This window comes from Strongylocentrotus purpuratus, unplaced genomic scaffold (genome assembly GCF_000002235.5).
Source record: "Strongylocentrotus purpuratus isolate Spur 01 unplaced genomic scaffold, Spur_5.0 spur5_scaffold_11, whole genome shotgun sequence".
Classification (NCBI taxonomy): domain Eukaryota; kingdom Metazoa; phylum Echinodermata; class Echinoidea; order Camarodonta; family Strongylocentrotidae; genus Strongylocentrotus; species Strongylocentrotus purpuratus.
Genome location: NW_022145596.1, coordinates 14,204,926 through 14,218,291, shown reverse-complemented (window position 1 = coordinate 14,218,291; position 13,366 = coordinate 14,204,926). Strand labels below are relative to the sequence as shown.

The 13,366-nt window shown below is 36.0% G+C and overlaps 1 protein-coding gene across 3 annotated transcripts in view; it reads left to right on the top strand.

Moving 5' to 3' along the window:
- LOC100890727 (erythroid differentiation-related factor 1) overlaps positions 1–13,366 on the top strand; it is a 40,739-nt gene that overhangs the window by 15,750 nt on the left and 11,623 nt on the right. For all 3 annotated transcript variants that reach the window (XM_030980728.1, XM_030980730.1, XM_030980729.1), the window contains 4 exons: positions 2,103–2,193; positions 2,805–2,926; positions 4,218–4,392; positions 12,185–12,269. In XM_030980728.1, coding sequence (XP_030836588.1) covers positions 2,103–2,193; positions 2,805–2,926; positions 4,218–4,392; positions 12,185–12,269 — 473 coding nt within the window. The remainder of the gene's footprint in view (positions 1–2,102; positions 2,194–2,804; positions 2,927–4,217; positions 4,393–12,184; positions 12,270–13,366) is intronic.

The window sequence follows — 13,366 nt, the reverse complement described above, 5'->3', positions numbered from 1 at the left end:
TGACATGTTAAAAAATGGTCTGAGCGATCGAGGATACCGTACGTGTGCGATGAATCGGTCGGTAATTTCAATACAATTGAATCTCGATCGATCTTACCGACAATTTCATCTTGCATTGTTGACATAAAGACGAAAAATAAACTTCCAAAAACAACATCTGCCAATAGATCTTGATCTAAGTTCGTGCCAATGCATTGCAAAAGTAAAAGAAGGGCCCGTTTATGGAGCTGCCGCGAACTTTCCATCACGCGAAGCCGTTTTCAATCCATTTTAATCTATATATCAGAGAAAACTGCCATAATTGGTAATAGTGCGCGATGGCCGAGCGGTCTCAGGCGGTGATTTTGCTCGCATCATCGTTGGTGCGCAAGAGATCGAATCCCATCTTCGACAAAAGTTTTTTATGTTTTATTTTTTATTTTTTAGTCTACTCTCAAAGATACACTCATAAAAAAACAACCGTGCAGATAAACTAGATAAAGGCCAAGGTGGTGTCATAAGTTGACTCTTTTTTTTTGGCATATAAAAGTATTAATGACTGCTTTAATATTCGAGAAATAGTTGTTTTTATACGGTTACAATTGGGCTATTGCCCTCGGCACGCCTCGGGCAATAGCACAATTCTAACCCTCCCTTGAGCGTATAAAAACAGCTATTTCTCTCAAAGCAGTCATTAATACTATACTATTTTCTTTCTGTGAATTCCTCTGCTTACTTAGATTAATTTGATATAAGTGCACTAAACTCTAAACCTTGGACGAACTTTCTATTTTGAGGTAATTACATTGTTTCTAGTTCATTGCTTACAGGGTACTTGTCTATTTTCCTTAGATCATTCCTGGAAAGGTTTCTAAAATTAGGAAAGGCTAGAAGGGCATAAAGATTTAATGTCCTCCCGGCTCTTTGAAAAGACATGATCTGATTTTTAATTCACCCTTCCGGCCTGCCTTTCACGTATTCATTGGTAATGAAAATACATATAGCTATCAATAGAAAATTATGAATTGTGCATCCTGACTATTTCATAAGAGTAAATGAATGAAATGACTTTAAAAGAGGAAATGACTTAAATATATTATACATTGTTACAATTTGTTAGATTTAAATGTATACTCACAACTATATGATTTCATTAAGAAATTTATTAGATTTAGGTACTACTGTACCAACTCAGTTTCATGTATGACAATTATAAGATTTAGTTTTGACTTTAGGATAATCTTCTTTGTAAGAAATAGTATGTATGGATTTTTACGGTATATTAATTTAAAAATGATCATTTTGCATATCGGACTGTTCTGAATTCAGACCAGTAAGAACATTTCTTACAATTCTAATAATAGGTGTTGACATCACATTTGTTGTTTGTTTTGTGCTAGAATGTAAGAAATTCATCTTTATATCCATTTCTCTATCTTTGATATCTTGATATCAAGACATTAATGTTAAGCTGCTTAACTTTAGGGTGACAACCATAGGATTTAGGGTCAGTTTTAGGTCAGATTTGTGTATCGTTTACACAGAATCGTTTAATTGTCTCTGGTAATAATTGTCAGTCTTTGTAATATTTTGAATGATTTGAGAAGTTTTGGATTTCAAAATTTTCTTTTCGTAATTTTGACAATCCTATAGACAAATTATTTATACCTGAAATTTATAAGCTTCCTGAAGAATTTATTAAAAGCAGGATTCAGTCAGGTTTGCTCATCAAAGGGGGAGGGGGGGGGCAGAAATGGTCATGATTTCTTGGTAGTATGATGAAAATAGCACATGTTATTTTGTATTATAAGAGGACTGGGGGGGGGGGGGGGTGGATGTGCAATTTCTCTCAATACCAGTATGTAGATCAGCCTGTGTGTCTTACTTATTATATGGTACAGTGAAACCTGTGTATAAAGACCACTCAAAGGAGACGACAAAAGCAGTCTTTAAGAGCAGGTGGTCTTCACATACAGGTTCCTATAACACATGTTTCAATGAGAAACACAGTTCAAGGGAGAAAAAAATTGCTGTCTTTATAGACAGGTGGTCTTTCCATACAGGTGGTCACTAAAGCAGGTTTGACTGTATTTTCTTTGTTTTATTTATGACGCTACATTTAGCTTGGGACCAGGGTACAACATTGAGGAGACGGAGGAAGGTCAGATCCCTGAGTTAGCCAAAGCACTGCAGCAGCTCCCAGCGCCACCAGAGGTAAATGTACATGTGAATCTTGATATATACGTGTGTGACCAAACTTTCTGTTGCGTTTAAAAAAAGTTAAGGATGGTTCTGAGCAATGATAATGATGTCCATGTATTTAATACTGGATATGATAATGCGACAATTGAAGACAGAGTTATACAGGTATATCAATCACTGTGGGGCTCATTGATATTTTTGTTTAAGTTGATGATGATGATGATGACGACAACGATGATGATAGTAATAATGATAATGATAGTAATGATGATAATAAAAGTAATAATTATGATGATAATAATAGTAATAACAATTATGATAATAATAATAATAATAATAATAAAAATCATAGTAATAATAATTTTAAAAAGTAGCATTTATATAGCGCCTAAGATTGTTTCTAAGCGTTGTGCTATTATTGAAGACGAAGGGGTTAATATTGACAGCTAACCACCAAAGAGAAGCAATAAACTCAATCTTTACCTGATGGTGGTCTTTTATGTACGCATTATCTTTAAGTTCATGTTACATTTATATCTTCATCTTGTCAATGATGCTGGGATCCATAAAAAAAGTTGGTCTGTATAGGAATGGCCACTGAATCAGATTTTCTTTCACTGTAGGATGATGTAAGTCAGTTTGCTCGTCAAGTCATCTGGCAGTTTGAAGACATACGGATGTTGATTGGTACCGATCTACCCATCTTTGGTGGTACAACATACCCCGCAGTCAGTCTAAGATTAAGGTAAACTGTTCACTTAAATTTCTACTTTTTTTATTAGATTTCCCTTCATATACACTTAGAAATGATTGATGTTTAAAGTTACAATAATGATAATATAATATAAAATAAAAGAACAGATTTATAATTTGTGTGTTCATTATAAGTTTTGGTTGGTAATTTGTAGACAGACAAATGGTGCGCTTAGAAACAACCATATAAAAGAGAAGGTTGAGTTCTGGGAAGAGGTGAAAAATAATTTGTGAGCGTTACTCATTCTTATTATGCAAGTGTGGAAGAACATCAGATAAGACATGTTTCCTGAAAAGCATGGCTCTTCAAATGCCTTCATATTCTAAATATGCATGTACATGTAACATCGTAAAAATCGGGGGGGGGGGGGGGGGCCGGCTTTTTAGGCCACATGTTCGTGAAGTCCCATATACATCTTTCTGTGTACAGTGTTTGTAACTTTACCAAGACTTGGCCAAATTTCTTATCATTTTGATGATTCCAGAACCTTGCAATACACACAAATTCTTATATGCTAGATGATCAACCTTTTCTGGTCAGTTCCACACCGTTTCTTTCACAATGCAATCGCATGACCAGAACTCAACTTCGTCTTTAAGTGCCTAATTAATGGTGTGTTTTATTATTATTATAATAATAACAAATGTCTTGTTTACCCAGGGTAGCCTCATCAGTATTAAAACTGTTCTCCCTGAGGGCCCTCCAATCATAATTGTTGCCCATAGTTCTTATCATTAATTTTTTTTATTTTTTATAGGAATACATAGAGCTCATCCGCCATTTACACACTTCTTTCTCATTTTCATTGTTTCTTGGATGCCTACAAGGGTACCATGTTTGTGGTATGGATTCAATTTAATCATTCAAATCAATTTCATTTCATTTCAAGGTAGTTTTTTTATTTTTATTGAAACACCTTGTTTATATGCTATGTGATTAAAGCTTTTTCTGTCTTGTTTTACAAGGAAATAGTAGACACCTGTTAATAAGGAAGAAAAACAGATGTTTGTAAGAATCTTTAACGTGGCATGAAGTATAGTTTGTGTCATATAAAATGAACAGCGACTCTATATGCTTCATAATAATAATAATAATAATCCGTTTTTTTATATAGCGCTCAATACACCGATCCAACGATGTGCCTAAGTGCTTTACAGATATATTATTACCCCGGTCATCGGATTCAGGCTTACCCGCACACAATGTGTGCACATTTTCCACTCCCTGGGGAGCATGCATGTTGTAGTAAGAATTTTGTCCTCTATAATATTTTTCCTTTCAGAGATACCCAGAGTCCGATAAACGTGCTGACTGGATTAGATTACTGGTTGGATAATCTCATGTGTAATGTGCCAGAGCTCGTCATGTGCTACCATCTTGACGGATTCGTACAGAAATATGAACTCATCAAAACGGAAGAAATTCCCAAGCTGGAAAATGCCCAGTTCTCACAAAAGGTAACATTATATAAAATCATAGTTTTTTCAAATACTGCGCTCCCATGTTTTTTCTTTTCTTCTATATTCCCATGTGTTAACCGTTCTTGTATTATCCAGAAGTCATACAACATTTTGTTGTGATGCCTCACTCACTGCCCCTCTCGAAATATCCCACCCAGAGGCCATAGAAGCGATGCTAATTAAAAAAACTGTTGTGCTTTTAAAGGGGAAGACGGCCCTGATATTTAGATAGTTGGTTTTAACAGAAATGGAATAAATGAGAAAAACAGGTCAATGAAAGTTTGACCTAAAAACCTATTTAAATTAAAAGGTTATGAATTTTTTAATGTACGATCAATCAAACACAAATTGGCAACTCCGTGACATATCTTGCGATCTCCCCTCCTATTCCCTCTGTACTAAAAAACTTCAAAATGTCATATTTTCCCTTAAGAAAATTTTCAAACATACATTCACCCTAAATATGGTTTTTGTAAATAGAATTTTTGTATACAACCCAGTGTTGCCAATTTGTGTTTCAATGATGACGACTGCAAAAATTCATAACTTTCTCATTTTCTATTGGATATTGCTCAAACTTTCACTAATTTGTTTCTCTCATTTTTTTACTTTTAGTAAAACCGACTAAATATTAGATTTAAATTCCTCTTTAAGAGTAGAGGTGCCCTCCCCTCAGATGTTTATGGTTTCTATATTCTTTCTAATTCTGTGTTTAAATTTAATCTTTAATACCTATTCATTATTATTTTTCTGACTTGCTATCTTTCATTTCAATTCAGCCTCCCCTATCGCTTTCTGATCAAATGTTCCACTTTCAAAAAAGAAAACTTAGAGGCGGAAAGCCTAAATTGGCTCCGAATTGTAGTGATGGCAGACCAAGGCCTGTCTTTTAAAGAGTTGCGATTAAACGCTTTCTGATCAAATGTTCCACTTTCAAAAAAGAAAACTAGAAGACTAATATCCTGGCTAATGTCAGATTGATTACAAATTCGTTTCATATTTTCGCTTTCAACCTATTAAAAGTTGTCCATGATATTCACTGTCAACGTTGTACTGATGTTTATGATCATAGTTAGGTAAAGGGACCGTTGGGGATGCATGGGAGATGCATGGCTGCCTCCATATCCAGAGGAAAACTCATTAATATTCATGAAGTTATGTTGTACTTGATAAATGTAAATGAAACAACAAACTGGGAAGGCTTTGAATTTGAAAAATGAACTGTATTGCATTACCATCTTATTAAGAAAACATTTGATACAAACACAGGTGATCATAAATTGAAGGGTCAAATTGAATGTTCTCATGCAGCATCCAGTGAAAAGGCCATGAATTATTTGTAAGATGGAGGTGGAGGCTTGATTTTCATATTCCAATCTAGTTGTTTATTGAAATGGATCTCTGACATGCTGTGTGACTCTCTTTGAGAGGTTTCCTGAGTCACGCTAACCCCATACACGTAGGATGAAAGATCATCCATGTGTCTAGATAGCTGTTAGCTGTGCTAACGATGGACGGACGTACTTTTTGATTCTTCTCTGTTCTACCTTATTTTTGACCAAATTCAGCATGTTCTTGTTAGCGGTTTCAAACAGATTTTAGCTTGCACGAGTTTGTGAGTGTGTGCCCTGATTTTTATCATCATATTGCAAATTGCCTTGCCATATTTTTGGATCAGGGAGCGCCATGTCGAAGAAACACAGACCTACGAAGACCAAACGTGTGCATAGCCACGGCACACCCCACAGCAGCCCGGGCACGCCAGCATTCAATAGCCCGGCAAATTCAAACTCCCGTAAACAACAGACTCCTCACATTCCGACCCCATTGTCTATAAACGCTACACGCAAAGGCACGGCGAGAGTGAACGGCCGAGGCACCCCTTCTGCACTCAGTTCTGCACTGAATTCACCGTCAGCCATTTTCTTGCCGCCGTCAAACAACTCTAATAATAATAGTAATACTAGTGACAACCTAGCTGAAGCCATCAAGAAGGCTTTGCATGAACTTCTTTCAGATATGGATTTTGTTACGAATTTAGTGTCGTCCATCAAGTCAACCCTCATGAAGGAAATTGGTCAATCGATTCGTGATGACATAGTGGATTCCATCAACTTCGATTCTTCGTCGCTGAACGACCAGATTTCCCAATTGCAGTCACAAATTCATGAAATGGAGTCAAACCTGGACGAAGCAGAGCAGTACTCCAGGCGGAACTGTCTTATCTTCAACGGTATCAGCGAGTCGGAGAAAGAGAACACCGACGGGATTATTATGGACATCTGCAACAAAAAGCTAGGAGTGACGGTGACCGCGAGCGACATCGACAGGAGTCATCGCCTTGCACAGCCGCCCACTTCAACATCGACATCGACCTCGACAAAACCCAGACCACGGAACATCATTGTGAAATTTGCCAACCATCGAGCTCGCGAAGCTCTCTATCGTGCAAGATTCAAACTCAAGTTCAGCAAGGATGAAGATCGCATTTTCATCAACGAGAACCTTACAAGGAAAAGAAATAAATTATTCTGGAAAGTAAAGAAACTCAGCTTCGTAACCAGAGCCTGGACAGAAAACGGTAAAATATACGCGAGAAATGCAGACGGAGTCCGAGTATCAATTACAAGAGACACAGAGTTTTCTCGCGTCATGTCACTTGACAAATCAAAATCGCACTGAAATGGATATATTGTGAGTACACATGCTGTTAATGAGGTTAGATCTTTATAAGTCTAAATCAGTCCTTTCCGAACTTGTTCAGTCTCATTGAACCTTTTAACTCTCAAGTTAGACATTGTTAATTTTCTCAATTTTTACACTTCATACTAACAAATATCAATATTGGTATTTGTACATGCCTAATTTATTCCGTATATAAACTTTGTATTTTCCATATATTTCTGTATTATACTTTTATAAGGGGCTAAATGGTTAGGCAGTACCCTTGTTCTAAATGCTCTGTTAATGTAACATGTAAGCAAAGGGCTTTACAATGTACACTTTGCAATCAGTGGGCTCATACAAAATGTGAATTCATAAGCAATGCTTTATATGATGATGTAACACATCATTTCATAGATTGGCAATGTACGAAGTGTCTTTTTACTCATTTACCATCAATTGACAAGAGCTGTGATAATACAGTCAACTTACCATGTGAAGACGACATAGTCAAGGATAAGAGTTCATGTGATAATTTTTGTTCAGTGCAATACGATTGTTTTAAAAGTAAGGGAATTAAATTGGCCCATCTTAATATTCGCAGTCTTTATCGAAATCTTGAAGAGATTAAATCGTTTTTGCATAACAATCAAGTTCATATATTAGCGTTAAATGAAACTTTCCTTGATGACTCAGTTTTCCATAGTGAACTTGATATTGATGATTTTCACCTTGTTCGAAAAGACAGAAACCGACATGGTGGGGGAGTGGCTGTATATATTCACAGTTCCTTGTCATTTGATTTGATTAAATATGATACTTTGTTTTCTTCATTAGAAATAATTCAACTATGACTTCTCTATTGAAGGTTACCGATGAATGGTTAGAATCCATGGACAAAGGTTTATACACTGGAGCGGTTTTCATTGACCTTAAAAAGGCTTTTGATACTGTTGACGTAAATATTCTTTTAAACAAACTCGAGTCATTGGGAGTTACTGACAACGTGTTACACTGGTTTCGTACTTATTTATGCAACCGTCAAATTTTTACTTGTTTGAACTCTACTTCTTCAAACATTTTAGATGTCGATTATGGAATTCCTCAAGGGTCAACCCTCGGGCCGCTGCTTTTTACGATTTATATAAATGATTTGGTTAACAGAGTAAAACATTGTAACATTCATCTTTATGCAGATGACACTGTGCTATATTTTTCCGATAAAAATGTCTGTAATATTCAAAGAATCCTAAATATTGATTTAAACAATGTTCACAATTGGCTATGTCAGAACAAACTTAGCCTTAATGTTGAGAAAACTATTAGCATGTTATTTGGATCAAGTTATATGTTATCAAAATATAATATTTTTAATGTTCAAATTTCTGGCAAAGCTATTACACAGAAAAACGTGGTTAAATACCTTGGTATGCAGCTCGATCCTCGTTTAAAATGGGATATTCATATTGATGAAATGTGTAAGAAAATTGGAAAAACAGTTAACTATCTTGCCCGACTCCGCCATTGTTTACCTCAAACTCAATTAAAGTTAGTTTACAATTCAATAATTTTACCCCTGTTTGATTATGCTGATATTGTTTATGATTCCGCTAGCAAGAAACATGTTGACCGACTCCAAAAATTACAAAATAGAGCAGGTCGAATCATTTTAAGTGTAAACCCCTATGATCATATTTCTAACAACGAAATTCATGGAAGATTGGGGTGGTCCTTATTACAATCTAGACGAAAGTCACACCTGCTCACGATGGTGTACAAATCATTACACAATCTTGCCCCTTCTTTTAAGTGTAAACCCCTATGATCATATTTCTAACAACGAAATTCACGGAAGATTGGGGTGGTCCTTATTACAATCTAGACGAAAGTCACACCTGCTCACGATGGTGTACAAATCATTACACAATCTTGCCCCTTCTTATTTGAAGGATCGTTTTAATTATAATAATTATTTATACGGGTTGAGATCCCGGGGAAATTTAGCTCTACCCAAACCGAAATCCGAGAGCTGTCGGAGAATGTTTTTATATAGAGGCTCGCGAGAATTTAACGGCTTACCTAACAATATTAAACTCTCCAACAGCTTAAGTGTTTTTTGCAAAGAACTATCTGCCATTCATTGATCTTGCCTAGACTTTCAGTGGTATTATGCCTTGCCAGAAGTTACACTTAGCTGTGGGGGGGGGGGGGGGGGGGGGGGGACACATTACTAGTAATTAGGGTAGACATGTATTTAAGTTCTACTTGTGTATGTAAACATAATTGTGTAAATCAAGCTGCTGTTTGAAACTATTGATGCTTTTTCTTTCGTTTAGCCCGAAAGTGTATGGTATTTTTTGCCTCGTCTTTCTTTCTACTGCACGATGGCTGAATGCTCAAATTTGTGGGTTTGTTTTGCTTGGTACGCGGCAATACACCGTTTTCCTCTTGTGGTCAAGTTTACTCATGCCTGCCCTAGGACAAGCTATGTAATCACCTGATAGCGAGCGGCCGCATCACAATGGTCGGAATGCGAATTGCATTCATTTGCGTTGCTAGCTGGGATAAGCTTTTTAACTTGTCCCGGCTGGCAACAAGCACTGCGTACCTTCTATTGGGGTGCGATAGTTTGTTGTCAGGTGTGCGTATGGCATTTTTAATTAGCGTTTGATGATGGCGTGTGTATAAATTTTGGCCTCATAGGGAAAATCGTTTATTGACGTTTATAGTTGAGGATCGATTGTCGGATAGAGAATTAGACAACATAGTGGGCGGGTCTCTCGCGTGGGGTTTGGAATTACATGGTGTTATGCTGGGCGCGTCCGGGATCCGTGAATAAGGTAGCATATTTTGTACTTGTTCATTCACCTATTCAATTGCTTTGATTTCTTTCCCCGGACGCGCCAGGCGTTACATGTGCCTTCCACACGCTTTGCAAGAGAGTTCTTCTCCATTTCTCTTTCTCCCTTTCTCTCTCTCTCTCTCTCTCTCTCTATCTCTCTTTCTTGCAGTCGTTCCTCTTACTGATTCGCGCATAGCGGGTTAATTATCCGCAAATCTCAGCAATTGTAAATGTATAGCCTTTTCTTGCTTTTAATTGTTTTGTTTCATTGGTTAACACGAAAGAGGACATGCAAGTGTTATACTCAGCAGCTTGTGCATTATTTTTAAAATTTCTATTTACGTAATGTTTCTTTTAATTGTACCTGGACCCCCAGGAAGAACAGTGTCATATATTTTTATGACACTGAACGGGCAATCCAGCCAATCATTTTTAAGCAATCTATATACACATGTAATTTTTTTTTTTTTAATTCTGTTATGTTTCATTTCGTTTTATGTCATATGTTATTTGTCTTTTTAATATGATTGGAAAATAAATACAATACAATACGAGGTCATCAATTTTTTTTAATGAGAAAATTTTACCAATTCGTTGGCGGTTTTTATGAAACGCGTTATTTATATTACTGTAGGGATTCGTTAGGTTCACAATAACGGTGACAAATTGTACGTCACAAATGAGCTTTTAATCTGCCATGGACAAGAAATACGTATGTGTTGCCATGCTAATTGTGCAGTTAATCCTCATTGTACTTGAATACGCATTTTTGCTTCTTTTAAGTCTTCATGCAACCTTGCATGATCATAGAGCTTATACCCATGTACAGAAGTCGATCAAAGACAATTTGTAAGATTTGTAACAAAGATGCTGATGGAAACGTGTCTCCAAGACAAGTTGTTTGTAGAAATCAAGGATTTTATTTTTCTGAGACTCGCCTCATTGAGGGGTTTCCTTTGCCTCCATGTAAACAGGGCACACGTGCCCAGAGCGAATCACCCCCTTGTGCCCTAGTGCCGCTAAGAGCATGTTTTCCTGGTTCTTGAGTCATTAACGACGTCAGCAGTGGCTTCGTTACTGACGTACCAAGAGGATTAGATTCTCGTTATTTCTATTATTTTCTGTGTTGAACTGTTTCATCATCGGAACCTCTCCTTGTTGATGACTTGATTGTTTTACTTGATTGGAGACATTCCCTAGTGGCATATATCTCTTCACAGGAGTTTTTTTTAGGGAGGGGTGTGGGATGACCACAATTAGCAGCAGAGATTTCTTGCATGAACACATACATGACTAAAAATGAATATGGGTGTAAGGTTTGATATATTTCTTTTTCTTTTATTTATTTTTTCATTGAAAAGTGGGGTATAGTTGTAAGGGCCACCCCCCCCCCCCCCACTTCCCTCCCCTCTCGTGATTTATGCCTGTGATTTTTCCACATAGCCTTTGGTCATGCTAAAGAATTTGAAAAAATTATTTATTGGAAAAGGTATAACTTGTAATAAAATAGAATACATATATGAAAAAAAATAATCATAACATGATATGATAAAAACCAAATATCGATAAACTATTATAAAAGCAGTTGTGTTTGACAATTATTCTATTTTTAAGGTGTTCAAAATACCCAATGAAAGAGGCCAATATTAGATTGATAATAAGATGGATAGTCAAAGATAGAGTTATGAATAAGGTGTAGATGAAGGGAACCAAAAAGGAAATGTGTTTATCAGCTCAGAATGATTCCAGCGAGACATGGCAAACAAAACCATGTTTCATGAAACACAAATAGAAAACAGTTTTATCTATCAATGTTATCTGACTACGATCCAATTTTTAATCATTTTCAGTAGCATTTGATATGATCATTCAAACATAAACGAATGATCTGAATAGTTACATGATAGAGGCTAGATTGGCTCAAAATTGTAGTGATGGCAGACCAAAGCCCGTCTTTTAAAGAGTTGCGATTGATCCAAATCAGTCGCGAGTCCTCCTATTAGATGCAAGTTTGCAGTCTCATATCTTTTATGTACATAGTTGCGATTGATATCAATCGCAAAAAAGTTCCAATTAATCGCAATTTCTTATAAGACTGGGTCCAGTAGTGCAATTGTCTACGATTTGAAGCTGATTCAGCTTTTATTTTGACTAAAAGAGTACATTAAAATTCTTATCATTGTTTACAACCTAAACAATGAAGACAATGTTTGTTCAGATTTCTATATTCTTGTATGTATTTACGATGTATTAAATCTTGATGACCTTGACAATGACTTTCAGGTTGTGAAGGATATTGCTCAGAACATCCTCTCCTTCATCAATAGTAACTGCACCAAGGAGGGCCATACGTATTGGCTGTTTAAGGGTATGTATAAGTAGTTTTTATACTTAAATACGTAAATAAGGTATAAGGGATAACCCATAGCAGTGTAGTGTCATCTTTAAATGATGTTTTATTTTTGCTTTTTATCTTTAAATCCAAGATGCTTGATCTGACATTCATATCGAGCAGAAAATGCAAAAATCATAGGAAAATTTGAGTCCATTTCTGTTGTGCAGTACATTGTGCCATTCATTAGGTTAATGAATAAGACTTAAGAGTGGCCCAATAAAAAATATCTACGGAAGTCTTTACTTCTGCAATGCAGAGTAAAATATATAATTACAATTATTTTGTAACAATTTCTTGTTGATTTTTTTTTTTTTTTTTTTTTTTGGGGGGGGGGGGGGTGTAATTCTTCATTTACACTGTTTCATTTTAAATACATATTGGGGAGGAAAACCAGGAAAGAGTGGAAGAAAAAAAAAGTTTTGCAAATGAGAGAAGGAAAAGCTTAATTCATTGAGACCTTTGGAGCACTCTGAACTGCTGCAGGTTAATTTCTATTATTCATTGTTAAAATTGTTGCTATTTAGATAACTTCCACCATGTACACTGATATTTGTGTTTTAGGAAGGAAGAAAGCTTCAATATTTTATACCAAACTTAGAATCCAAATACCACAGTAATAGTCATAGAATCAAGGATTGTTTATATGAAACCAGATTTTTTATAGAACTATTTGAGGAAAATACAAGAGGTTTTCCAGATGAGGAAGGACATGCATCTATATTGGGCATTACCATGACGAGGCCATTGCTAGGGGACTCGTGCTGTGTTTTTATATGTCTTCCTTGTACAATAAATATAGCTTTCTTCATCCTTCTCTTTAACCCTTTGAAACTTATCCTTTTCCATTTTTAATTTTGTCTCCTTCCATCTCTTACATTTATGTTCTCTCTCCCAAATCTTCCTTTGTTCTGTCTAATTTCCTGTCTTAAATATTTGTTTCACTTATTTTCTTTCTCCCTTCTATGTTTACTTCAATCTTAATTGAAAAACGCCCTTTCAATCCTTTTTCCTTCCTATATTATCCCATTCATCCGTTTACCCACCCACCCACTTCCTTCCATGTATCTATC